The 24,767-nt window shown below is 32.9% G+C and overlaps 2 protein-coding genes across 2 annotated transcripts; one reads left to right on the top strand and one right to left on the bottom strand.

The window, feature by feature from the left end:
* Nucleotides 1-8,991: 8,991 nt before the first annotated feature.
* Nucleotides 8,992-12,070, top strand: LOC21384531 (mannan synthase 1). The gene is made up of 10 exons (XM_010097769.2): nt 8,992-9,042; nt 9,326-9,691; nt 10,101-10,199; nt 10,284-10,536; nt 10,674-10,784; nt 10,869-11,005; nt 11,086-11,199; nt 11,296-11,495; nt 11,595-11,789; nt 11,869-12,070. Exons 2-10 carry the CDS (start codon nt 9,377-9,379, stop codon nt 12,026-12,028), a joined length of 1,584 nt encoding a protein of 527 aa, XP_010096071.1. The 5' UTR covers nt 8,992-9,042; nt 9,326-9,376; the 3' UTR covers nt 12,029-12,070.
* Nucleotides 12,071-13,009: 939 nt separating this feature from the next.
* Nucleotides 13,010-17,189, bottom strand: LOC21384532 (histidine--tRNA ligase, chloroplastic/mitochondrial). Its single transcript, XM_010097770.2, has 11 exons — nt 16,752-17,189; nt 16,570-16,665; nt 16,053-16,141; nt 15,714-15,843; nt 15,488-15,580; nt 14,849-14,923; nt 14,535-14,652; nt 14,278-14,420; nt 14,033-14,161; nt 13,554-13,717; nt 13,010-13,450 (listed from the first exon to the last, which is right to left on the bottom strand). The coding sequence occupies exons 1-11, from the start codon at nt 17,094-17,096 to the stop codon at nt 13,312-13,314; spliced, it is 1,521 nt and encodes a 506-aa protein (XP_010096072.1). The 5' UTR covers nt 17,097-17,189; the 3' UTR covers nt 13,010-13,311.
* Between the last annotated feature and the right edge of the window lie 7,578 nt (nt 17,190-24,767).

The raw sequence follows: 24,767 nt of genomic DNA on the forward strand, positions 1-24,767 counted from the left end.
AAAAAAAAAAAAAGACTGTTGAATGTTATCTTTCACTTATTATGTCTGCTTGACATGAAAACTAAAATTTGAAGTATATAGTAAAAGAATGAATGAAATAATTTATAGAAACAAGTACAGTGACCTTATTTCAACAAAATTGGAGTGTAAAATGATGTATCTGAGAGATTATTAGAATGAATCAAACATTTTGATTGAGTTATATTATCCGAAGCAGAAAAACAAAAATCAAATGATAATTATGTGAAGACGAAAATAAAGTACAAAAAGAAGAGAGAGAGAGAGAGAGAGAGAGAGAGAGAGAGAGAGAGAGAGAGAGAGAGAGAGAGAGAGAGAGAGGGAGAGAGAGAGATTTGCAAATCTAGTATAAAAATTTACTATGAGCTAGAGCTGATTAATACGCGCCGGGTGCAATGCAGGGTCGTGGACAATTAGCTATTACCATCATCATCATGATCACTTTCCAAGCTTAATTATAGAAGAATCCTTTTCATTGACGTCTTTATCCCTGCAGTCCCCAATTTGTTCACCTTCTCTTTAATAATTCTCATTGGACATATTACAAAATCATTATAAGCTTCTCTGCTCAAGAGAAATGACGTTTGAAAGAAGTAATTATTGATTGAATTAGTAAAAGTTGATTGAGTGACTATGTGTATAAAGTTTTAAGGTTTATATATGATCGACATATTGTCGACACTTGTTAGGTACGTGTATATATATATATATATATATATATATAAACATATATGTATATGTATACATGCTTGAGGAATTAGTGGCAAAAATTTATTCAAGAATATATGGGTGTTATTGGAAAGAATTTTTAAATTATTATGCAAATAGCATATTTCTTACTAATTAAGTTTTAGTTTTGACAAATGGGGGGAAAAACGTACCAAAACGAGGTTCTTTTAGTGTGCGGCTTCTGACGATTTAACAGCTGGGCATGATTAATTTGTATGTGTATATGCGTGCAACAGTGTATGTATGTATGTATGAAGACAAATTAAAACGATAAATAATACAAATTACAATCTCAACAATATTTTGCTTGCCACGGCTTTCTTCTTCTGCTTCACAAATATGTATAAATGTTATATTTATATTATAGATGATACACACATATATATACACACACATACACACATCTTTTATGGATTATTTATGTTAATATTTCTTTTCGACCATTTTCAACAACTTCACCTCTGCAGAAATATTTCATCAAGTATAGACAAGATTAACAGATATATTTTATATACCACAGTCACTCGATTAAGTATATGCTCATTATTAATCACGATAATGATGACAAATAGGTCTACAGATTGTAAGTAAACTCACAAGTAGCACTCTCTTCTAAAACAAATCACCAAAATATATATTATATACATATATATTACATTATATATATTTTATATATATATATATAACATTAAAAACATCACAAGCAATAAAAGGAAATTTATAAGAATCCGGTTCTAATTAAACACCTGGCTAGATCCCTATTTGTCAAGGGAAAAAAACAAAGCTCGCATAGAAATTAAGAATATGGCTAAAGTAGCCAAAAACCTTACCTAAAGTAGAAGATATATGAGCAATAAACTTGTGGGGTTTTCTCTCCAAACTGCAGCGGTACTAGAAATCAGAGAGAGAGAGAGAGAGAGAGAGAGATTAACCAAGGTGGCATTCTTCTGCAACTGCACCTGCACCTGCTCCTATCTATGTATGGTATTTTTTGCTAATTTGTGCTAATTTTTATATCTTTTGATAATCTTAAGCAAATTTATTCACTGTGATATTATATATATATATATACACCACCAAATTGTATACATATGTAGCAGTTCAACCCTTCTCCAAGAAGTAGCCTCTATAACAGATATATGATTATATCTATATTATATACGTGTGTGTGTACATATGTATGTATATAAATGAGAGATATAATTGATTTGGAGTTTGCAGGGAGAGAGAGGGGAGAACAAAGAGAGAGATATATAGAGGATTCGACATGGTGAGTTTTGTACTAAATGATCCTGCAGTTGGCTGGATAGCATTAGCATTTAGCAGCACCAAAAAATAAAAATAAAATTATATTTAAAAAAAAAAAAAAAAAAGAAGAAGATAGTAGTACGTAGAGGGCACGTGGGATTCCACGTGGGAAATGGTGTCTGGGCCAATAAGAAGAGGACAACATCACCATCTGAGTGTCCCACCTGATATGATAATCAAAGCTCGTGGTGTAAAACTCCAATGAGCTGTGTTTGGTCACGTGGGCATTTACAGCTAGTGGACCACCCACCACTAATCCACTTCCTAACTCCCACGCTAAAAGGTGATGCCATTTTCACCTCCTCTTGCCTGCACCAACCAAACTCAACCTATACCATCAATGAGTTACCATCAATGAGTTGATGCGGCGATAAAAAAAGTCTTTATTTTTTTTTCAATTTAAGATTTTCTCAAGCTTCAATCTTGATAGTCTCAGGCCTCGTTCACTTCGCAGATTTGAATTTTCAATTTGAGCTGAGATGTAATATTTTCTAAGAGTTTTTTACTGTAACAAAAAAAGTTTAATGTGACATTTTTTGAGAGCTTTTTACTGTAAAAACCTAGAACTGAAAACTCAAATTGGTAAAATGAACGAGGCCTCAATATATAAGGTCTTACTCGATTACTAATTGTGAGTATCAGATTTATGACGGTTTACGTAAAATTGGACATATCTTTCCAATAAAATTAGATTAGACTCTTTTTGTTTTGTTTGTATTGATTACTACAATTCCTTTTATAAACGATGAAAATAAGATAAGATGACATACATCAACAATCTTTTTCTTGACTAGCTAGTGAAAAGAGTAAAAAAAAAACAAGAACCAAACTCTTAACATATATATTGAAAATTGTTCATTATCACTTTCATTATACAATTAATATGTATCTATAAAACCTAATATATTTCTTTTCTACTGACCATTTATCACCGGTAATACGTACTTATAGAATGTCACGCATTTCTCTCTCTCTATAATGTGTTATAATAGAGGCGGAAGAAAGGACAATGGAAATTTGCAGCAATTTTAACGCTTCGACAACTTATATATTCTTTATATTGATTATAATAGAGAGTATTAACAAAAAAAAAAATGATAGAGAGAGGAAAAAACAATGGAATACAAAAAAAAAAAGAAAAAAAAAAGAGAATCTTCATGCTATTTTTGTACTGTAAAATAACTGGCCGTTGGTCAATTTTTGTTTCATGATATAAATTACGGAAATAGTAGAAAACAAACTAATATAAAAAGTTTTAAAAAATATATAGACCAATTTTTAGTTATAGAAATTAATAGGCCATAACTTATCAAGTTATGGTTTATAACTAGATAAGTTATGGATAAACTTGTCAAGTTATGGTTCACAGCCAGACAAATTATGGACAAAAATCGTGAATAACTTATCAAGTTATGGTTCATAACCAGACAAGTTATGGACGAAAACAGTAATTTGGCATATTTATTAACTTATGTAAACTATTAGTCTATTAATTTTAATTCATCTCAAGTCTTTACCTATTTCCATCTTTCTCCTTATAAACTATGTAGTCCCATGCACGCACAAGCCCATTTCAAGTGTAATGCCTAATTAACAACTATTATGGCATATATAAATTATTTACAAAATTATTTGCAAAGGGCTTGTTATCATATATATATATATATATTTGTGTGTGTGTGTGTGTCAGTCACTAGCAAAACCTGGTAAATATTCCCTTCATTTTATGTACTAACAAAAAAGTTGTCTTTCATTTGTAACTTCATATATAAAGGTTCACCTTGACATTTTTCTGCTTGTGACAAGCACATTCGCAACAAAATAAATCACAGATATTTTGCCAAGTGATTGTAATAGTAATGCCATCTCGAAAGCTTGTCAATAACGCTTAAAGGCATTTTATAGTTTATTAAGTAATTATTTTCATTATTTATTTATTTATTTTTTTGTGTGATGATAGTGTAAATAGCGTGTTTTCATGTTAAGATGTCTTGTTCACCCAATTTGCCAACAAAAAGCAAAGATATTTTGGGAATTGACTTGTGTGTGATAATGACTTTAAATTAGTAGCATTTACTTATGCATGCCCTTTATGAAAATGCCTTAGGAATCCCTATACATTGTCATTTTGGCCAAGTTGGATATTTTGACTTCCTCTAGAAAGAAAAAAAACTAAATCAAAATCTTTGCTAACAAATGGACTAGAGGGAATTAAGCAAAAAAAAAAAAAAAAAAAAAAAAAAAAAAAAAAAAAAAAAAAGAAAAAAGGGAAAAAAAAAAAAAAAAAAAAAAAAAAAAAAAAAAAAAGAAAAGAAGAAGAAGAAGAAGAAAGGGACTAGAGGGAATTCAGATTTTGGACCATTCTTTAGTTTTTCCGCCCCATCAAATGGTTTCCTTTCGGCTATCAGAAATGGACAACAAATTGAGAAGTCAAGAAAATACCACCACTTCTAAGTTCTTCCTTTTTATAACGTGGAATACGACAGCAATGTGCAGAAAAAAGTAGAAGAAAAATGTTACTTATTCAAATTAGTATGCATTTTAATTTTAAGTGTTAGATTGCATGTCTTAACGGTAATTGCACAAATAATGCCACCAAAAGGGTGTAAAATTTGAATCTCTCATAGCCCATTTCAAAAAAAAAATAAAAAAATAAAAATAAAAAAGTATGAGTTAATAGTTTAAGTTAAAAAGTTATCTGATTGAAATACATGAAACATTAAAAATAAGATAACAAAACAAAAAAATAAAATAAAAGTGTTGAAACTTGAAAAGTAAAGAAAAAAGAGTAAAGCACCTAAAAATTACTGTTTTGGAGTACCAATAAGATAAATATAAATTATAAAATAAAAAAATAAAGAAGTTGAAAATTAAAAATAAAAGGGAAAAAAAATAAAGCGCATAATACCATTTTGGACAACCACATAATGAACAGTAGCCACTTATCTATTGTTTCATAGAACAAAAAAAAGAGATAAGTTTAGAATAAAATAAAGGAGATATAGAAAGAAAAGACAGAGAGAAGTACCAAAACAGCTCGTAAAGGACAACCAAAAAAAATTGGCAGTATAGCTTCCACCCACTATTTTATATATTTGGTACTAAGATTTAGGATTAAAATTTAAGATTAGGACAGTAATAGAATTTAAGATTAAAATTAGGATTAAGATTTAAGGTTTAGGATTAAAATGTATATACCTTCTATATTCAGCTACAAAATTATAAGCAATAAAAGGAAAAAATAGATCTATAATATTGTTGTATAAAGAACCTAATACAAATTAGTTAGAAAAGAGTTTAATTAACATTTTAAAAAACCACCCACACAACTGCATTAATATATAATAGGATAGAGGATGAACGAAATATATATATATATATATAGGATAGAGGATGAACGAAATATATATATATATATATAGACACACAAAGGAAAAGGAATGAAGGAGAAGGAAAAGGGAAAAAAAAAAAAAAGACTCAAGTGTTGGATCTTTCAATCCTAGTTTCACATTTCAGGAATCATCACACCAAATTACTAAGAAAATAAGTTAAAACTCTGACCTGTTTCCATTGATGCAACCTTTAGATCTCCGGTAGAATTCTCTAAGACAGCGAGCACGACGGTTATTGCCTTCCTCAATTAAATCTCCTTAGTTCCTTAATGGTATGTTTTCTCTCTAGATGGGGAAGAATGAAAACTGCCTTACGTATTGAAAACCATAACCTAAGTTTCTTTATATATTGCCTCATTAAGCTCCCATTAAACCTAATTGGGTCAATATGGGTATCCACCCATTCAGCCCATATCCTGTTAGGAGACTAATTGAGCTTTCCATAATTAGATCACTTAAATTAGCCCAAATAATTAAATAGCTTAATATAATTATTGAATAACATCAAGCACCAAATACGGTGCGTTTTTGACGACTATGGGAGGAATAGTAGAGCCAATATAGGCTCTTTTATATATTTAGGATATACAATTATATATAAATAATATGATATACATATATATAAATATATATATATATATATATATATATATATATGTATTTCATTTTTTGAGGAGTGCCCACTTATGATGGAGAGAGGAGATCACCATCCCATGTGGTCACAAGGAGTGATATGCTAAATTTGCAAGTTCGCTTGGCCCTTTGAACATGACCCTTCTATGACTAAACTAAACAAGAAATTGAAAGGAAAAGACAACAAAGAGAAGAAGAAAACCGAAGCACCCAGATCTGTATTTCTGGATGTCTTCATTCCATTCATTTTTTTTTTTTTTTTTTTTTTTTTTTTCCTGAAGCTGTATGCTGTACAAGAGCATTTACAATTGTTTGAGTCCGTGACTCAAAAACTGTCAAACGTAAGAGCAATTGTTAATGGGATTGCTCGAATTTAGACATATAACCTAATTTTACTTGTCACGTCGAAATACAGCAAAAAAATTTAAAAGTTGTATTACCAATACAAAATTATAATAATTACTACATAATTTTAATAACCTAAAACGTGACAATCATTGTAATATCATTATGTAATTGTGACGTATACTTTTACAAATATGGCATGTTGTGTAATTTTTACTTGCTCGTATGTTAAGGCCATGTCGCAGGGTGGGCCAAAGTCCCACCAGGTCCATGATATCCCTAAAGCACAAGAGTATTTTTCTGGGGAAATAGTAGAAAATTGGCTAATGAAAAGCTTAAGAAAGTATATAGGTAAATTTTTAGTTATAGAAATTAATAGGTCATAACTTGTCAAGTTATGGTTTATAACCAGATAAGTTATGGACAAACTTGTCAAGTTATGGTTCATAGTCAGACAAATTATAGACAATTATGGACAATAACTTGTCAAGTTATGGTTTATAACTAGACAAGTTATGGACGAAAATAATAATTTAGCCTATTTATTAATTTATGTAAACTATTGACCTATTAATTTTAATTCATCTCAAATCTTGACATATTTTCCTCTTTTTCCCTTTTTTTGAGCCAGAAGTATTAATATGTTGTCAATCTTATAAAGGTTATGCATAGGATTCTTGATGTTCTGGTCAATTATATAAGTTGATTCAAGGACTGTTCATTTTGTGTAGATTGTCTAGAATTGGCTTCCTGACCTAGTATTGGGCTAATTTTTTTTTGTAACCTATGAAGGCAGGCAAATTCAGATTTAAGTGATATGCCTGGTGAATAAAAAAGTACTTTTCACAGATACCAATGCACTTCCGTTGTTATTTAGAGAAGTTGGACTTGTTCAGTTGTATTTTTAAAATATAGTGACTTGAGTTTAAATCTTAAGTTGAATTTGAGTTATAACTTGAGTTGAAATTATAATTTGAGTTTGTATTTAGATGTGCACATTTGAGTTATGGTTTGAATTGAGAATCTAATTGAGTTTGTGTTTGAGTGGGTCAAAACTTGAATTTGTATTTAGATAGTATTTTAATAAAAACTCAATGGTGATGAAAAATTTTAATAGGGTATATAGGTAAGGTTTTATTCGTCTCTTCGTTGTGAACGCATAGAAAAAAAAATCATCTTAATCAAAATTAAAACGAAAAAGTTATGACGTTTTTAAGAATAGAAAAAATATTGTTCATTAACTTGAGTTTGAGTTTATGAACTTGAGTTGAAGGAAGAATTTAAATTCAGATTTTAACCCCAAACTCAAATTAAAATTTAAGTTAAAACTCAAGTTTAAACTTAAATTTTACAAAAGAACGTGAACTTAAATAAAGTTGTAACTTGAGTTTAAATTTTTATTTTTAAGTTTTAGTACAAAAGAACACACCTTAGAATTTTGAACTCAATTTCTGCTTTTGATACAAGTAAAAATAAAATCTTTCTTCTATAAGAACACAAATCTCAAACTAAGCGTGGCTTCTTTGAAATCTTCAATGTCTTATAATGATGTTTAAGAAAAGAGTCGATAGAGATATGGGAGTGGATATATAACAGCCTTCTAACAGCTTTGCCCAAAAATGGCACTCTTTGTTGGAAGGAAACTTGTAATGATATTCTCAAACCAGGGATTCAATTTGTAGTGATGACAAGTTTCTTGCAAGAGAGATAAAGATGTTGAGTAGATGAAATATGAGAAGAGTCTCATTTAAAGACATGTTAAATTAATTAAGTGCTTCACTTCTTTATGGTCAGGAAAAATAATGGAGACAGCAGTTTTGTCTTCAACCTAATAAGTTGGTGGGGCTTTAAAATATAGATAGCTTTTTTTTGGGAAAATTCATAAACCAGCAACTTGGTTATTACAGCTCTATCGGTATAGATCATTGAAGTTTAAATGCATTGACGCCAATTTTCTTGATACTTGAACGCCCCGTTCACTTCACTTCGCTAATTCGAGTTTAGAATTCGAGTTTTTCTACAGTAAAAAACTCTCACAAATAATCACATTTAACTTTTTTGCTACAGTAAAAAGCTCTTACATAAAATCACATCTCAACTCGAATTCTAAACTCGAATCAGTAAAGTGAACGATGCCGAATAATCTGTTTATTTTACTCGTTTGAGTTGAGAACTTAAATTAAAAAATGATTTCACGTGAGTTCAAAAAAAAAAAGCCAAAAAAAAAGGGAATCTGACTTGATTTTTGTTGATGAGTTCAAAGAAAGGGAAGGAAGTGAGAACTTTCTAAGTTTTGTACTTATTCACAAAGAGAGAAAAACCATAAATGAAAAAGGTGATATAACGTCATACCTGGACAACAAAGATAAGAGACAAGAAATGGCAGCTTGATTCCTCTGCACCTATCTAACATATAACTAAAAAAAAAACCAACAAGTTCATTAACGAAAGTGAGTACAAAAAAGCAATTGTAATTCATTACCAAATAGTCTACCTAAACATAAACTTGTAATTGCATTGTTGTCAACAAATAGTCAGGTTTCCAAGCTATCAAAAACCAGCACATTGCTCGCATGTTGACCGTGTGTCTCTCCTAAATAAGACCTCCTTCCTAACGGTACACTCATCGTACTATATTCCTCTTCCGAATCTGATGTTTGTTTCTTATATTCGTCATTGATTCTGAATCATAATTCATAGTTTTTTATAATATTTTTCTCTCATAAAAAACACACGTAAAATGAGAATGGTTCTGAATCATGATTCTGAATCCATAGAATCATCCATGAACGAAACGTCCACTAAATTATGACTTCATCTTCCTTCCTAGTGCTTCCTACTTATAGTAAACTTTTCACTCCGACATTAAACGCGCGCTTCAAGCTACTTTCTCGTTTCAGGCTGCAAGTTTTCTCTACTTTCATAGCTAGAAACACCGGCTAGTGGCAACGATGAGAGATCGAGTTCTTCAAGAGCCTGAGGTGAGAGTGATAATTAATGTTACTAATAGTGTGAACTGTGCCTGGGATTCTATAAGAGTTCCAGTTATAGTGCCACTACTACGCCTAGCAATGATATTGTGCTCGGTCATGTCAATTCTTCTTTTCGTCGAACGGCTTTACATGGCAATAGTGATATTGTGTCTGAAAGTGTTGGGGAAGAAAAGATACACCAAATATAGGTTAGAGAGGATGAAAGAAGACCTGGAGCTTAACAAGAGCTACCCCTTGGTTTTGGTTCAAATACCTATGTTCAATGAGAAAGAGGTATGACAAATTGCTGGTTAAATTTAACAAATTCAAACAGTGTTCTGTTTGAGCATGTGATAAAAAAAAAAAAAAAAAAAAAAAAAAAAAAAAAAAAAATTAAAAATGGAAAGGAAAAAAAAAAAAAAAAAAAAAAAAAAAAAAAAAAAACAGATATTGATAGTCATATCTAGTCAACTATACTGTGAAGTCAGTCACATCTTTTTGTCTTAGCCAATGATTTTTTTATAACATTTTATCTATGAAATTTGCAATTATATGATGTGTGGTATAATACAAAGCTGCGAAATATTTACCATATATGCTCGCTTAGACTGAAGTGATACCATGGTTCAATTAGTTTCGACTATGGTTGACACATTATCTTTTCTCTAACAAACAGTTGTTTATTTACTCAATTTCTGTCCAGGTTTACAGGCTTTCAATAGGGGCTGCGTGTGGAATTACATGGCCATCCGATCGCCTCATAATTCAGGTTCTCGATGATTCGACAAATGAAGAGTTAAAGGTACATATGTATCTAACCCCTAGAGAACTGACATTATAGACCAAATAAAGCTGTAGATTTTTCACTGCATTCGCTTATCTGCAGGAGTTGGTGGAGTTGGAATGCCATAGATGGCTGGAGAAAGGGGTGAATATCAAGTATGAAACTAGGAACAACAGGAATGGTTACAAGGCAGGTGCCCTCAAAGAAGGTTTAGAGAAGCATTATGTTGAGGACTGTGAGTTTGTGGCGATCTTCGATGCAGATTTCCAGCCTGATGAGGATTTCCTGTGGAGGACCATTCCATATCTGCTTGAGAATCCTGAGTTGGGCTTGGTTCAGGCCAGATGGAAATTCGGTATGACCATATTATGATATAATCAAATAGATCATGACCATCTTATTCCTATGCCTCGTATCATGAAAAACGGCATGTCTGATAACATTTCATGCCATTTTACTAGTAATCATTTTACTTTCGTGATTTCTCGATAGTGAATGCTGATGAATGCATGATGACGCGACTTCAAGAGATGTCGCTAGATTATCACTTCAGTGTTGAGCAAGAAGTGGGCTCCTCAACATGTTCATTCTTCGGGTTCAATGGTAAACCATATCATAGAACTCTTTTTGTTCCATTATGAAATATGACCATATAAGTTTCTATTCTTATGCAACTTATTTTCACAGGAAGCGCAGGAGTTTGGAGAATCCAAGCCATAAAAGATGCCGGTGGATGGAAAGACAGAACCACGGTGGAAGACATGGATCTAGCCGTCAGAGCTAGCTTAAAGGGTTGGAAATTTGTCTTTGTAGGGGACTTGGCAGTAAGTATATGATCTCCTCTTCCGGTTTTTTTCAACTTAAACCATTTCTAATCAATCCGACACTATGCCTATTATGCTAGGTTAAAAATGAACTACCAAGTACCTTCAAGGCTTATCTGTATCAGCAACACCGATGGTCATGTGGACCAGCTAATCTCTTCAGAAAAATGACCAAAGAAATCATCCTATGTGAGGTAAATAAACAACTCAATGAAAACAAGAAAGACATGTAAAACTTGAAACAAATTCATTTATTCACTCACTTTAGTACCTTTTACATTATCATGCAGAGGGTGTCAATCTGGAAGAGACTTCATCTGATATACGCTTTCTTTTTCGTGCGGAAAATTGTCGCCCACTGGGTCACATTCTTCTTCTACTGCATTGTTATACCAGCTAGTGTTGTAGTTCCTGAAGTCAAACTCACAAAGCCGATTGCCGTTTACATTCCAGCTACCATTACTATTCTTAATGCAGTCTGCACCCCAAGGTTAGCAAAACAAACACCAAAGTTTCTTTCTTTTCCATTTGATCTCCAATAGTATAGATCATAGAAAAAACTCAAAAAAACTGTTACCTTTTGAGGCAGGTCTCTGCACCTAGTTGTGTTTTGGATCTTGTTCGAGAATGTCATGTCGCTCCATCGAACAAAAGCTGCAATCATCGGACTCCTAGAAGCAAACAGGGCCAATGAATGGGTTGTGACTGAGAAGCTTGGGAACACAATGAAGCTCAAGAACAGCTTGACAATCTTAAAGAAGCCTAGGTCTAGAACAGTGGAAAGGTAATTCTTTTTTTCTTTTTTCTTTCTTCCCAAATACTAAACATATCATGGTATCCTAAAACTGATTATGTTGAAACAGGATTCATGTATTGGAGCTGCTAATGGGAATGTTTATGCTGCATTGTGCAGTGTATGATATGCTTTATGGGAAAGATCACTTCTTTTTGTATTTGATGATGCAAGCTGGGGCTTTCTTCATAATGGGGTTTGGGTATGTTGGAACTTTTGTTTCTAGTTAGTGTGAAAAAGATAAGTGTGGGGGTAGTCTAAGCACTTACCAGATGGGCCCAAAATCACAAGTTTATACTATACATTTGCAGTAAGAACTTTTACCTTTCTAGGTTGTAACTCTCTTAGGAAATCACATAACTGTACAGAAAGTCCATTTGGCACTCAAATGTTAATGGTTTTAGCACAAGAATACCAAATTGTTTTTAGTAGTTTAACAGCAATCCTTTTTTTTCCCCCCCATGAAAAACGGCAAAAGAACATGTTCCACGATTTTCTGAAATAGCATTCAGGGAGTCCAAAGTCAATCACTTCAAATCATATTCGGCAAGTCGATGAGAGACATTAATTTCAACCCCACTACAGACGATGAGAATCGATCCCTGAGTACTAAGTCAGAGAGCTCTAATAGGTCGTCATTGACTGCCATGCCGTCACCATTGGTGGTAGTTTAACAGAATTATTGAAACGTGACGTTGTAGGCAACATTGTATGAGGATTAATGATAAGATTTTGTGAAAGATTATGTAACAGATGATATAAGAAAGTGCATTTTGCTCTTTCCCCCAAGCGTCGTTATGAATGATATCAACACCCAAGTAAGATTCCATGAATAATAATCCACTCATGTACAGACGCCAAAAATCTAAGCTTAGGATGAGCTTAGGAACAAAATTACCAAATTTTTTAAGGTTATCCATCCATATCTCTTACTTGGACGGATTAGGAATTTATAGTCCCAACTACCAATCACAAAGCATGACGAAACTCTCTACTCTCAAAAACGCAACTGAAATTTACCTAAACAAAAAAAGTAAATGAAATAGTTCTTAAAATGGCAACTTTTTTTAGGGAAACAGTTAGAAGTTGCATGAAAATAACAGATTGTCAATGCCTTCTATACTTTGGCACAGCAGTTACTGTGCAAACAAAAACAATATACAAAACCCGCCTTTCTGGAAAAAAAAAAAAAAAAAAAGAGAGGAGGCTTGAACTTTTTTATTTTTTTTTTTGCACAACCGAGATTTTACACTTCCAAGTGAGAGCCGAAAAAAGGGAATACAGATGATGCTACAAAGGAAGAGATATATATGATTGACATGAAGAAAATAGCAGCCTTGATTGGTGCTCCGTTAAGTTATATTAATATTTAGCCAAAAAATATTTTTACGTAAGAAAAAATGAGCAAAAAATGATTCAATAATTGGCTAAAGCTGGATCAACCTATAAGAATAAAATAGACCAAAAAAAAAAAAAAGAAAAAGAGTACAAAAATTGGAGTCATCTAATCTTCTCACTCTAGCTCATCCAGTTTTATCTCATTCTGTTCACCGGTAGCAAGGATCTTTACACCAACCGTACCCCGTTGCCACTCAGAACTGCCGACCAATATCAGCCTCTCAGCATTTATCCGCGCTGCCCGTTTAAACACCCTGAAAGAGAACGAGTTTGATGCAGGGGATAATTATACTTTGGGATAATTATACTTTGGACGTTGAAGAAAAGAAATAAGAGAAAAAAGGCAGTTGATTTTACCATTTAAGCGGTTTGTTCTCGAGGACTAAATCAACACTCTGCCCCTTATCCCTGAGAATGGTGGCAACTGTAGCAGCTGCTCCTTGAAGATTGGGATCTAAAGCACACACAATGTTTTTGACTTCGAGGTTTAGTTCCGGTAGAAGCCCCTTGTCCTTAAGCAACTGCGAAACGCATCACCAAAATTTATACAGGGAAATAGGAAAAAGATATGATGTAGCTTAATAATCACAGAAGCAAAATTTGTGGAATCAGGAAACAAGAAACGTGTCGAAACTTTTTAATGTGACATTTATGGTTAAAAAGAGTGCAATGCATGACAAGAAGTATCAAATGCTAGACAAAAGGCTCAAGATCATTAAATCAATTTTAATGATACTGCAAGCACAAAATGGAGATTCCATGGAGATAATAAAGCACTTTTTTTTTTGGGGGGAAGGAACTATCTAAAACAAGTGGACATAGAAAGCTTCACTTACTTCTACTATAACAGCATCACCAAATCCAAAGCCACAAGCAGGAACGTCATCACCACCAAAAGTAGAGAGTAGCTGATCATATCGTCCACCCCCACAAATGGCTCGCAACTTTCCTTGTCTATCAAAACCCTGAATAAAAGGAAAACAAAATGAATATTTTCTCAAATTCATTCAGCAAGTGTTTGAACAACTATGTAAGGGATAAGGCCACAGCCAAAGGTAAAAAAGATACAGAAAGGCCTAACCTCAAAGACAACACCAGTGTAGTAGGCAAGACCACGTACAACGGACGCATCAAACTGAACCCACTCAGAATAACCAAACTTTTCAGCAAGTGAAAAGAGCTGTTTCAGTTCAGCAATTGCTTCCCCAGCGCCTCCAATTATTTCTAATGCAGAGAGGAAGCACGGTTATAATAGAAACAACGCACAAACACAGTTGATTTTAGTGCATTAGGCAAAACCTGTAGACGACAATGATTTATGATATTCAACCTACCAACCTTCCAATGTTGTCAATGACTTTATTGAAAGAACTTGCAGTATCTGCTCCACAGCTTCTGTTGATACACCAACAGCCTTCAACTCTTTCTTAATATCATCCAATGGAAGTTTCCCAATCTGATTACCAGCAAAACCGAAAATGGAAAAGTTAAAAGAAAGAATTAACACGTTACTAGAATATTTTACATTAAAGAGAGGCATTTAGCTATTCATTTTCCGCAGAAATGGATAACAATATGACAGCCATAATAACGAAGAACCAGCAAAAAGTGCTGTGGCTGCTGAAACTTGCTACCGACTTAAGACAACTTACTTTGTCTATGATGATGCAAACTTTGGCAAACAAATCTTCATGTATTGAGTAGTGGCTCAGTACTTCTTGTAAAAGCTGTAAACAAAGAAATATAAGAACAATATGCTCATGCTTTTGTTACCAAAGATGTCAATAGATAAAAAAACTCTTATACACTGTTTTTTGGTCTATGTATCCATTAAGAGATAACAAAACAGCCAAGAAACATTTCACAAACGTCAAAAATATAGCTGAGAACTCATTTCCCATGTAAAAATGAATAAATCAGATCTCTTGCTTGAGACAAATAAAATTACGGATTCAGAAAAGTTTATGGAACTGACCAGAGCAATTGAGGGCAGCGAAAATCAGTATTAAGTTCAGATACAGTATGTCCAAAAATAGTTTGTCGGTCCCAGATTAAAAGTCCACGTTGGCCATGGCCTATTGGAACTGGGCTTTCTGCCGCTTCTAACACTATTTGCATAGGTCCGTGCCTAGATTTACTTTCAATAATCCCAGTATCATAAAAATTAATTAAACCCAACATGGAGAAGTATATAATGACACAAAGCCTTTGCAAACAGAACTCTTCAGAAAAACAACAACAATGTCATGAAAGACCTAAGTCCATGTTCGTAAAAGAAGAACCATTCCCACCTTCCGGCTTGAAACCTTAAACCCAACATCAGATGCTGTGATTCCAATTCGCTTGAAAAAGGTGACGATCGAAGAAATAAGTTCCGCTTCGGCCTGAACAAAGAGAGTGACGAAAATTAAAGCTTCACGGTCTACAATAAGCCAACACAATCGTGATGACTTGGGATGCAAATGACATTAAAACAGAAGAACAATAACAAAGGAAGCCAATTTTGCAGTGCATTACCGTGACCTCTGGTACACCAATGATATCCATATTCCATTGGTAGTGCTCTCGACGGCGTCCCCTCGTCATTCGCTCATACCGCCAACATTGTCCCACGGCATACCATTTCACTGGGAGAGAAAGAGATTTTCTGGACAAGAAAAAACATCGACATCAAATTCTGGCATCTGTACCTGGACCCAAAAATCATAAGTAAATAAACAGGTGATTGAACTGTAATTTGGGGTACATTTACCAGCTAAAATGACAAAGCAATAAGGCAAAAAACAATAGAATTTTGTCTTATTTTTTCAAAAAAGAAAGTCCCAGGATCATACTGAAGAACTAGAACTTCATTACCCTTTCTGTAACACCAGTCTTGCCAGAGAAGGAGTCAGCTCAGGCCTCAAGGCAACGCGGCGATTTCCACGGTCTTCGAAACAATACAGCTGCAGATTTATTTTGATTATTGAGCAAAAACTAAAACAAGGGTAAGAATTTTTGCATAATTGACATTCAATTTCAACTCATTTTCATTTTTCTGAAGCAGCAAAAACTTGTTTACAAATTACAATAGTCAGTTAATTTGAAATAAAGGCTCTAACTTCTTCAACTACAATTGCTATGAATAATGAATTTATACTATCAGTGTTCCAAACAAACTTAAAAAATATGAATTCATTCTGATTCAATTTTGCATTATTGAGATTCAATTTCAACTCATTCTGATTTTCCTGAAGCAGCAAAGAATTGTTTTCAATACTAAATCAATTCGAAGTAAAGGCTCTAACTTCATCAATGCAATTGCATATGAAAAATGTATTGCTTTAACTAGAATAAAAAATCCAGAAATTAAGCAATTAAAGAAAAGAATGACCTGCTCTCTAATCTCCTCTCCGGCTTTTCTGATGTACAGAGCTTCCGACTCAAGCACCGGAAAATCGACCTCTTCGAATCCAAACAACCGCGAAACCTGAAGAACAACGAATCCTTTGTTTGAGTTAAAGGAAGAATTAAGATGTAATAGACGAAAGAAGTCGATTGAGAAACACTAGAAACCTCTCTGAAATTCTGGAAAAGCCAGTTGCGAAGCCGCATTTCCTCGGGCGGGAAATCCCTGGTTCCTTTGGGAGGATTTACGTCGATCCTCTGCAATTCCTCCACCACCGGTGTCTGCGGCGGTGCGATAGCTCTGCTGCCGCCGCCGCCACCGCCATTTTCGGTCGTAGACTGCGCGAACGCCACAGAAGAGAGACTTCTCGAGTTCGCAGAGAAGAGCGGATTGGGGATGGCTATTGTGCGAGCGCGACTGAGTGCGAGTGAAGAAGAAGAGGAGGAGGAGGGACGAGCGAGGGAGACGAACAAGGGCTTCAGGAAGCTCAAGGACTTGGAAGCAGCAGCCATGGTGGCGAGAGTGATAGGCACGCGCTAGATTGGATCAGATATTGGGTCTTCCATTTTTTTGTATTAAACTAGTTGATTTTTTTTTTCGCGATATGGAATGGAGGTCCTAATTTGTTTTTGAAAATTAGTTTACGTTTTCTATATTGTTTTCTTAAAAATTAAATTCAGTAAAAAAATATTAAATAAAGTAAAATTCAAAGAAAAAGGTTTTGATTAAGAAAAGAAAAAGTATTTAAGTACTTAATGGGACCATTAGAGGAAAAAAATATTTATAAAGGTTACATTTAAGAAAAAAGAACGTATTGTAGAGAAAAAAAAATGAGGAAAGAAAGAAGTGAAGGGAAAAAGGAAAAATAAAAGTTAAAAAGAAAAGTTTAAACATAAAAAAAAACCTTTTTTTGAGTTTATGCGGAGAAAGAAACATGCGAAATGTTCTATCCTGCAAAAAAAAAAAAAAAAAAAAAAAAAAAAAAAAATTTCTCTAAAGGAGAATGGAATAGAAATAGGTAAAAAAATAAAAGGAGTGAAAGATAAAAAAACAAAAAATAATAAAAAGAAAAAGGAAAAAAAAAGTAAGAAGGACTGTCACGTGGTAACTCTCTCCTTAGAGCATTGTACAAAGAGTCATGCGCTTTTTTTAATGAGAAATTATTCAGTGTATTAGGTATATCACATCATTTTGTCTATGTAGTATACCCGTCTAAAAAATTAACATTTAGATACTTTGTCTACGTCAACTATTTATAATTATATTTCTCTTTTCTAATGTGTATTGCATTATTTGTTAAGTTAAAATCACCATAATTATTTTATCAAACTCTTTTATATTAATTAATTAATTAACTTTAATTAATTTTTTATTCTTAATTTATTAGTTTTTTTTATTAGTTTTCTCTAATATCTTACTTCATACTTGATAGGAAATACATACATATATATATATATATACTGTAGAAAAGCAATAAATACAAAATAATAATTACTAGACATGAAATATGTAGGAGTGTTCACGGATCGGATTACGCAGATTAGGAGTCAATCCGTAATTCAATTCGTTATTGCGGATTAGAAAAATCTTAATCCGTTACCAGTTCGTAAGCCTCTTAATCCAATCCAATTTAATCAGAAAATAATGGATTTCGCGTATTAAATTATGCGGATTTGTGAATTGACGTATGTTTTGAACATTGACTCTTATAGCTTCTCTTTTTTCAATATTATCATAAAATTAATAACAAAATTAAACACAAACGTGATAACATTAAAATAGTTTCATAAAATCTAAACATGACAACACGTTTTGCCAATTGTCATTTTAATGAGGTAGTATTCCAAATATTAGGGGGAGAAAATAAATAGCTGGAAAAGGAAATTATATGGTATGAACCATCATTGTTGCATCTTCATCCTTACACAAAACAATGTAAACTAGAAGTGTAAAACATTATACACTTACAAAACTTAGCAAATCAATTACTTGATGCGTTCACTAATACAAAAAAAAAGTGACTAAATCATATGTACAAGTTAGAAATGCTCCCGCTCGGATTGAAATCCCAAAAGGACAATCTGAGAATGAAGTCATTGTTATTGTTATGTCTAAAACACGCCTAAAGTGTGGTAGACCTATCAGTTCTAAAGACAAAAATACTCTAAAAAGAAAGGGAGCAAATGAGCATAACGACCTCGATTTGGAGGAAAATGTCTAGGAGAAACACAAAATAATACAAACAAAAAGATTCTCGATATCGTAGAAAATTTTGAAGATTATGAGAATAGTGAGATCTCTATTGACTATATCAATACAGGAGGGATATGGAATCAAGATGAAATTGAAAATATTGATGAAATATTTTCTTAGTATGTGGCATGTAAAATTATTAATGGAATTGAGGATCCTGAACCAAGATCCGTTTCTGAATGCCAAAATAAACACGATTGGATCAAATGGAAAGATGCTAATTAGGGCTGTTCATAAACCCGAACAACCCGCAAACGCAACCCACCCCGCCCCAACCCAAGCCGAAAAAAGCAACCCGCAGTATTATTTTTAAATTTTCGGCCCATTATACCTCTGGCCCGAAGTGTTTGGGGCGGATTGCGGGTTGGGCCCATAACAACCCGCAATCCCCAACCCAACCCGCACAATATACCCCCAAGCTTTTGGCCCAAGCCGAACTGCCCAAGTTCTACCTTAGGCTCGCTAACATTAGGGTTCACAATCTCATTCTCGGTCTCCCTTCCCGTGAACCCCCTCTTCTTACCTCTTCTTCCTCTCCCGTGAACCCCCTCATAACTCTCTCCTCATTGCTCAGTCCTCTCGGCCGTCGTCTTGCCCACTTTCTCCGGTGCTCTCTCGCCGGACTGATAAGGATGGTTGCTATTTCTATTTAATGATGAAGTTTGAATATTATATTGAACTTTAAGTCTTTGATTTTTTGAATGTTGAAACCGACCACCCAACCCACCCCGCACCGCCCCAACCCAACCCGAACATCGTTGGGTTGTGAAATTTTTCTAACATCATTGGGGCTAAATATGTACAACCCGCACCCTTTGAGGCAGGGAAAAAAAAGTCCTACCCCGTACTAACCTAACCCATGAACAGCCCTAGATGCTATACATTGTGTTAAATTCATTTAATAAGCGTAAAAGTTTTGGACCTATTATCTTAAAGCTTGAAGCTGTAAGACTTGTGAGATAAAATGGGTTTTTATGTCAAAACGCAATGAGAAAAATGAAATTATAAGGTATAAAGCTCGACTTGTTGCACAAGGTTTTTCACAAAGACCCAAGATTGATTATGAGGAAACATATTCTCCTTTAATGGATGCAATTATGTTCAGATATTTAATCAGCCTAATAGTTTCTGAAAATTTAGAGATTCGTCTTATGGATGTTGTTACAGCTTATTTGTATGGATCGCTTGATAATGATATTTATATGAAAATTTCTGATGCATTTAAGATGCCTGAAGCACTAAATTCAAAACCTAAAGATATGTGTTCAATTAAAGTTACAAAGATATAATCGCTTAAGCGAATATTTGTCAAAAGAATGATGTGTGAATAATTCTATATGCCCATGTGTTTTTATTAAGAGAACAACATATGATTTTATTATAAACGATGTCTATGTCGATGATTTGAACATCATTGGAACTCATAAAGAAATTCAAGAAGCTGTGATATACTTAAAAGATGAATTTGAAATGAAAGACCTTGAAAAAATGAAATATTGTCTTAGTTTACAGATTGAGCACCTTCAAAGTGGAATACTTGTGCATCAATCAAACTATACTAAAAAGGTCTTAAAATGCTTTAACATGGATAAGGTAAACCCTTTAAGTACTCCAATGATTGTTAGATCACTTAATGTTGAAAATGATCCATTTCGCCCTTGAGAAGCTAATGAAGAAGTCCTCGGTCCTAAAGTACCATATTTGAGTGCAATAGGAGCTCTTATGTATCTTACTAATTGTACTCGACCATATATAATTTTTGCTACTAATCTATTAGCAAGATTTAGCTTATCTCCTACATGAAGACATTGGAATGGAATTAAGTATATATTCTGTTATTTTCAAGGAACATTTGATTTTGGATTATTTTATCCTAAAGGATCAAAATAAGGCATTATTGGTTTTGCAGATGTAGGATATTTGTCAAATCCACATAAAACCAGGTCTCAAACTGGATACGTGTTCACATATGGAGGTACTGTTGTTTCATGACGTTCACAAAAACAAACAATAATTGCCATTTCTTCAAATCATGTTGAAGTTATTGCACTCTATGAAGCAAGTCGGGAATGTGTATGGCTGAGATCTATGACTCAACATATCTAAGAAACTTGCGGACTATCTATCAGTAAAGATTTAACAGTATTATTTGAAGACAATGTAGCATGTGTCGTTCAAATAAAGGAAGGTTACGTCAAAAGCGACAGAATGAAACACATACCCCCAAAGTTCTTCTCATACTCTCAAGAGCTCAAAAAGAATAAAGATATTGATATTCAATACATTCAATCAAGTGACAATGCAACAAATCTTTTCACAAGGCACTTCCCACTACAACATTCAGAAAGCATATCCACAGTATTGGGATACGTCATCTGCGTGATTTACGAGTAAGGCCTATACATGTCAACTTGAGGGGGAGTTTACGTGGCTATACTCTTTTTTCTTTATTATGATTTTATCCCACTAGATTTCTTGAGAAGGTTTTTAACGAGACAACACATACACGTATAGATAAATGTACTCTTTTCCTTTTACTATGGTTTTTATCCCACTGAGTTTTTCCTAATAAAGTTTTTAACGAGGGATCATGAATGGTGGACATCTAAGGGGGAGTGTTATGAATAGTAGTTATCCATCTCAGTCAAAGTTACTATACAAGTCAGTCAAAGTTATTGTTCATGTCAGAATCTTACTGTGTAAATAGTAACTGTAAATAGTAAATATTGTGCAAATAGTAGCCGTGAATAATGCCAAAACTTTTCTTATAAATAGAACTCTAAGACTCTTCATTTTATATATTTTCACAAGATTAATGAAACTCTCTCTAATTTCTTTCTCTAAAGTTTTTCTTCTTAATTTTGTATTTTTTTAGTTTTCATAACAAAGGTTAAATTTTAGAACTTTTTAAATTAAGTAGGGAAAACGAGCACGTAACGCCACTCATCATTATGTGGCTCCATCACTTAGTACTCCATGTCTTATCTTTCTTACATTGATGATCCATTCACAGGTGTAAAACAAGTACTAAGAGAACCTAAAATCATTGTTTAACATATTTGTATATATAAGTTTTAACTCTTGTTTTAAAATAATTCTAATTGTTATTCAATAATAAAGAATTGTGTCGTGCTTCTAAAATTTACTTCAATTAGGGGAAGAAATTACTTTTTCATTTTGATTTGGAAGTGTTTTCAATAGCGAACTGCTATTGTTGTTTTATTTAATTTAAATTTTACTTTGTATGCACGTTTTTCTTTCTACTCATTAATAATAGGAAAATTGCAGTATATAGCCCAACATTTAAAACTTGTATAAGTAAATAACTTATTTATTGAGTGTTAAAAATAAATAGGCCATTTCAGTTTTAAACTTCTCTCTCTTTTCTTCTCTCGTCACCAAACGGCTCTTTCTCTCTCTCTTTCTCTTATGATATCCCAAAAAAGAAAATCAACCGACACAGATTTACAATTTTTTTTTTCAGAAATTCCACACGGATAATCAATATATTCATAACAAACAAACAAACCCAAAATAAACTCAAATGATCAAAACTAAAATAATGACTTGTGAAGATGATATCTCTTGCTACGACCGTCTCTATAGCAAAATCGGATCTTGAAGTTAGTTGAGATCGCGATCAACATCACGACTAGAAAGAGATCTGTGTGGCCCAACGGATTATTTCTCTGTCGCGGTTGCTCCGTCACAAAGCCGAGGAGATGAATGGATCTCTCTTGCAGTTGCTCCGTCGAGCTGAGAAGATCGATGGCATTCGCGTCGACGGCACTCAGGTGGAAAGGGCGGAGAGATCGAGCAGTCTCGAGGAGAGAGAAATACCACGAGGGGAGAAGAGAGAGAGGATTTTTGGTTTTTTTCTAGTTTTATTTTTATTTTTTATACAAGGATAAGTCTGGCATTTTAATAAGGTGTAAATCTTGAATTACACTAAATTAACCTATTTTCTAACTAATTGTAATCTTAAGCCTATTAATTTTTATCACTCCCTTAGGTTGGCCTATTCCTTTCCTTCTCCCTTAATAATAACGCATAAAATGAGATTTCAAGTTTTCGTGCACAATCGCACACCTATTTAAAGGGAGAACGAAGTAAATAACATTTTTAAAATAATTTATTAAAGTAGCAGGTTTTAAAAATATTTAGAGTAAATAGCCGTGAATAGATAGATTATTTACCTAATATATTTGTTATTTACTGATATTTACTTTAAATATTTTTAAATCCTATTATTTACTTACTATAGTTTTGTGAAATTGTTATTTACTACAATTTTCTCTTTTCTAAATGGCGAGGAGCATTGCCAATTGTCGTTTTTAGTGTTCTTTAAAGATGTCAAAAAGAATCAGGTTTAGTAGTACGGGCATGAAATGCTAAAAAATGGGCATGATAATTAAATTGACCTAACTCATCCTGTTTATTAAATAGGCTGGACTTAATGTGATTTTTGGACACGAAATACGTTAAGAGCTTAACACGTTATGGGTCCTATCAGAGCATAATTTGAGCATGAACTATAAAATTGAATTTGAGCTTACTCTTTTTATTTAATTATGTATTTCTTTATAAGACTCATAATTGCACTCTTTTATCTTTATAAAAATTTGTCCCAATTTTGTAATGTTTTTAATGAGGCAAATTTTCTTTTTTAAATTAATGATTTACTTTCTTTTTGTTAGGATTTTATGTTTTAATGATGCCCAATGCTTATTAACTTATTTTTGTTGTAAACTTGCTAGTGGTCAATATAAAAGCAAGTTAAAAGCAGGAGAAATATTAAGAGCATGACCCACAAATAAACAGATTGTGGACCGATTTTGACACCAAAAAAATAAAAGAAAAATTACTAAACTTACTCTTAGAGTGCATGGTTTGGATTTTTAATTCTTATCTTGATTGATATCCATTAACCAATATAGTTATTTGACTAAAATAATATTAATTAAAAGTAAAATGGTAAAAATTGAAATTCATGCACTCTAAAATTATTTGTCTCATCTCCCCAAAAATAAATGGTCAAGACCAACATGTCACGATAAATAAATGGATTGGCAGTTAACTTATTTTTGTTGTAAACTTGCTAGTGGTCAATATAAAAGCAAGTTAAAAGCAGGAGAAATATTAAGAGCATGACCCACATATAAACAGATTGTGGACCGATTTTGACACCAAAAAAATAAAAGAAAAATTACTAAACTTACTCTTAGAGTGCATGGTTTGGATTTTTAATTCTTATCTTGATTGATATCCATTAACCAATATAGTTATTTGACTAAAATAATATTAATTAAAAGTAAAATGGTAAAAATTGAAATTCATGCACTCTAAAATTATTTGTCTCATCTCCCCAAAAATAAATGGTCAAGACCAACATGTCACGATAAATAAATGGATTGGCACACTTACAACACGAGGCATATTTGGATCTACTTTAAATGGACCAACACGACCCACTTGACATATCTAATGGTCTTTCTGTGCAGCATCCAAGCAAGGAAATTACATTCACACATTCTTTTATTACAGTTATAGCCTTGCACTCGAATGGATTTTATGTAAGAGAAAATTGTATAATTTATCTTTTAAAAGTACACGAGTCTGAATATTTACTCTTCATTCTTAATTAATATCATTTTGCTAATATAGTTATTTGACTAAAAAGATTATTAATTAAGAGTAAGTGGTATAAATTCTGATACATACACTTTTAAAAGGTATTTATCTTCTTTTTCTTGTATATAATTTCATCACAAATACATCCACAACCACAAGCAACAACTATTTTCTGTAAAATCAATAACGATATTCAAAAAATAAAAATAAAAAGTAAGGACAGCCATTCAATCTAAACACAAAACTTGTTGAGTATTTTCAAAGTCCATCAACACAACAACTAAATATTTTTCCTTGTC

The sequence above is a fragment of the Morus notabilis genome, unplaced genomic scaffold (assembly GCF_000414095.1).
Source record: "Morus notabilis unplaced genomic scaffold, ASM41409v2 Scaffold2292, whole genome shotgun sequence".
In the NCBI taxonomy this organism is placed as follows: Eukaryota; Viridiplantae; Streptophyta; class Magnoliopsida; order Rosales; family Moraceae; genus Morus; species Morus notabilis.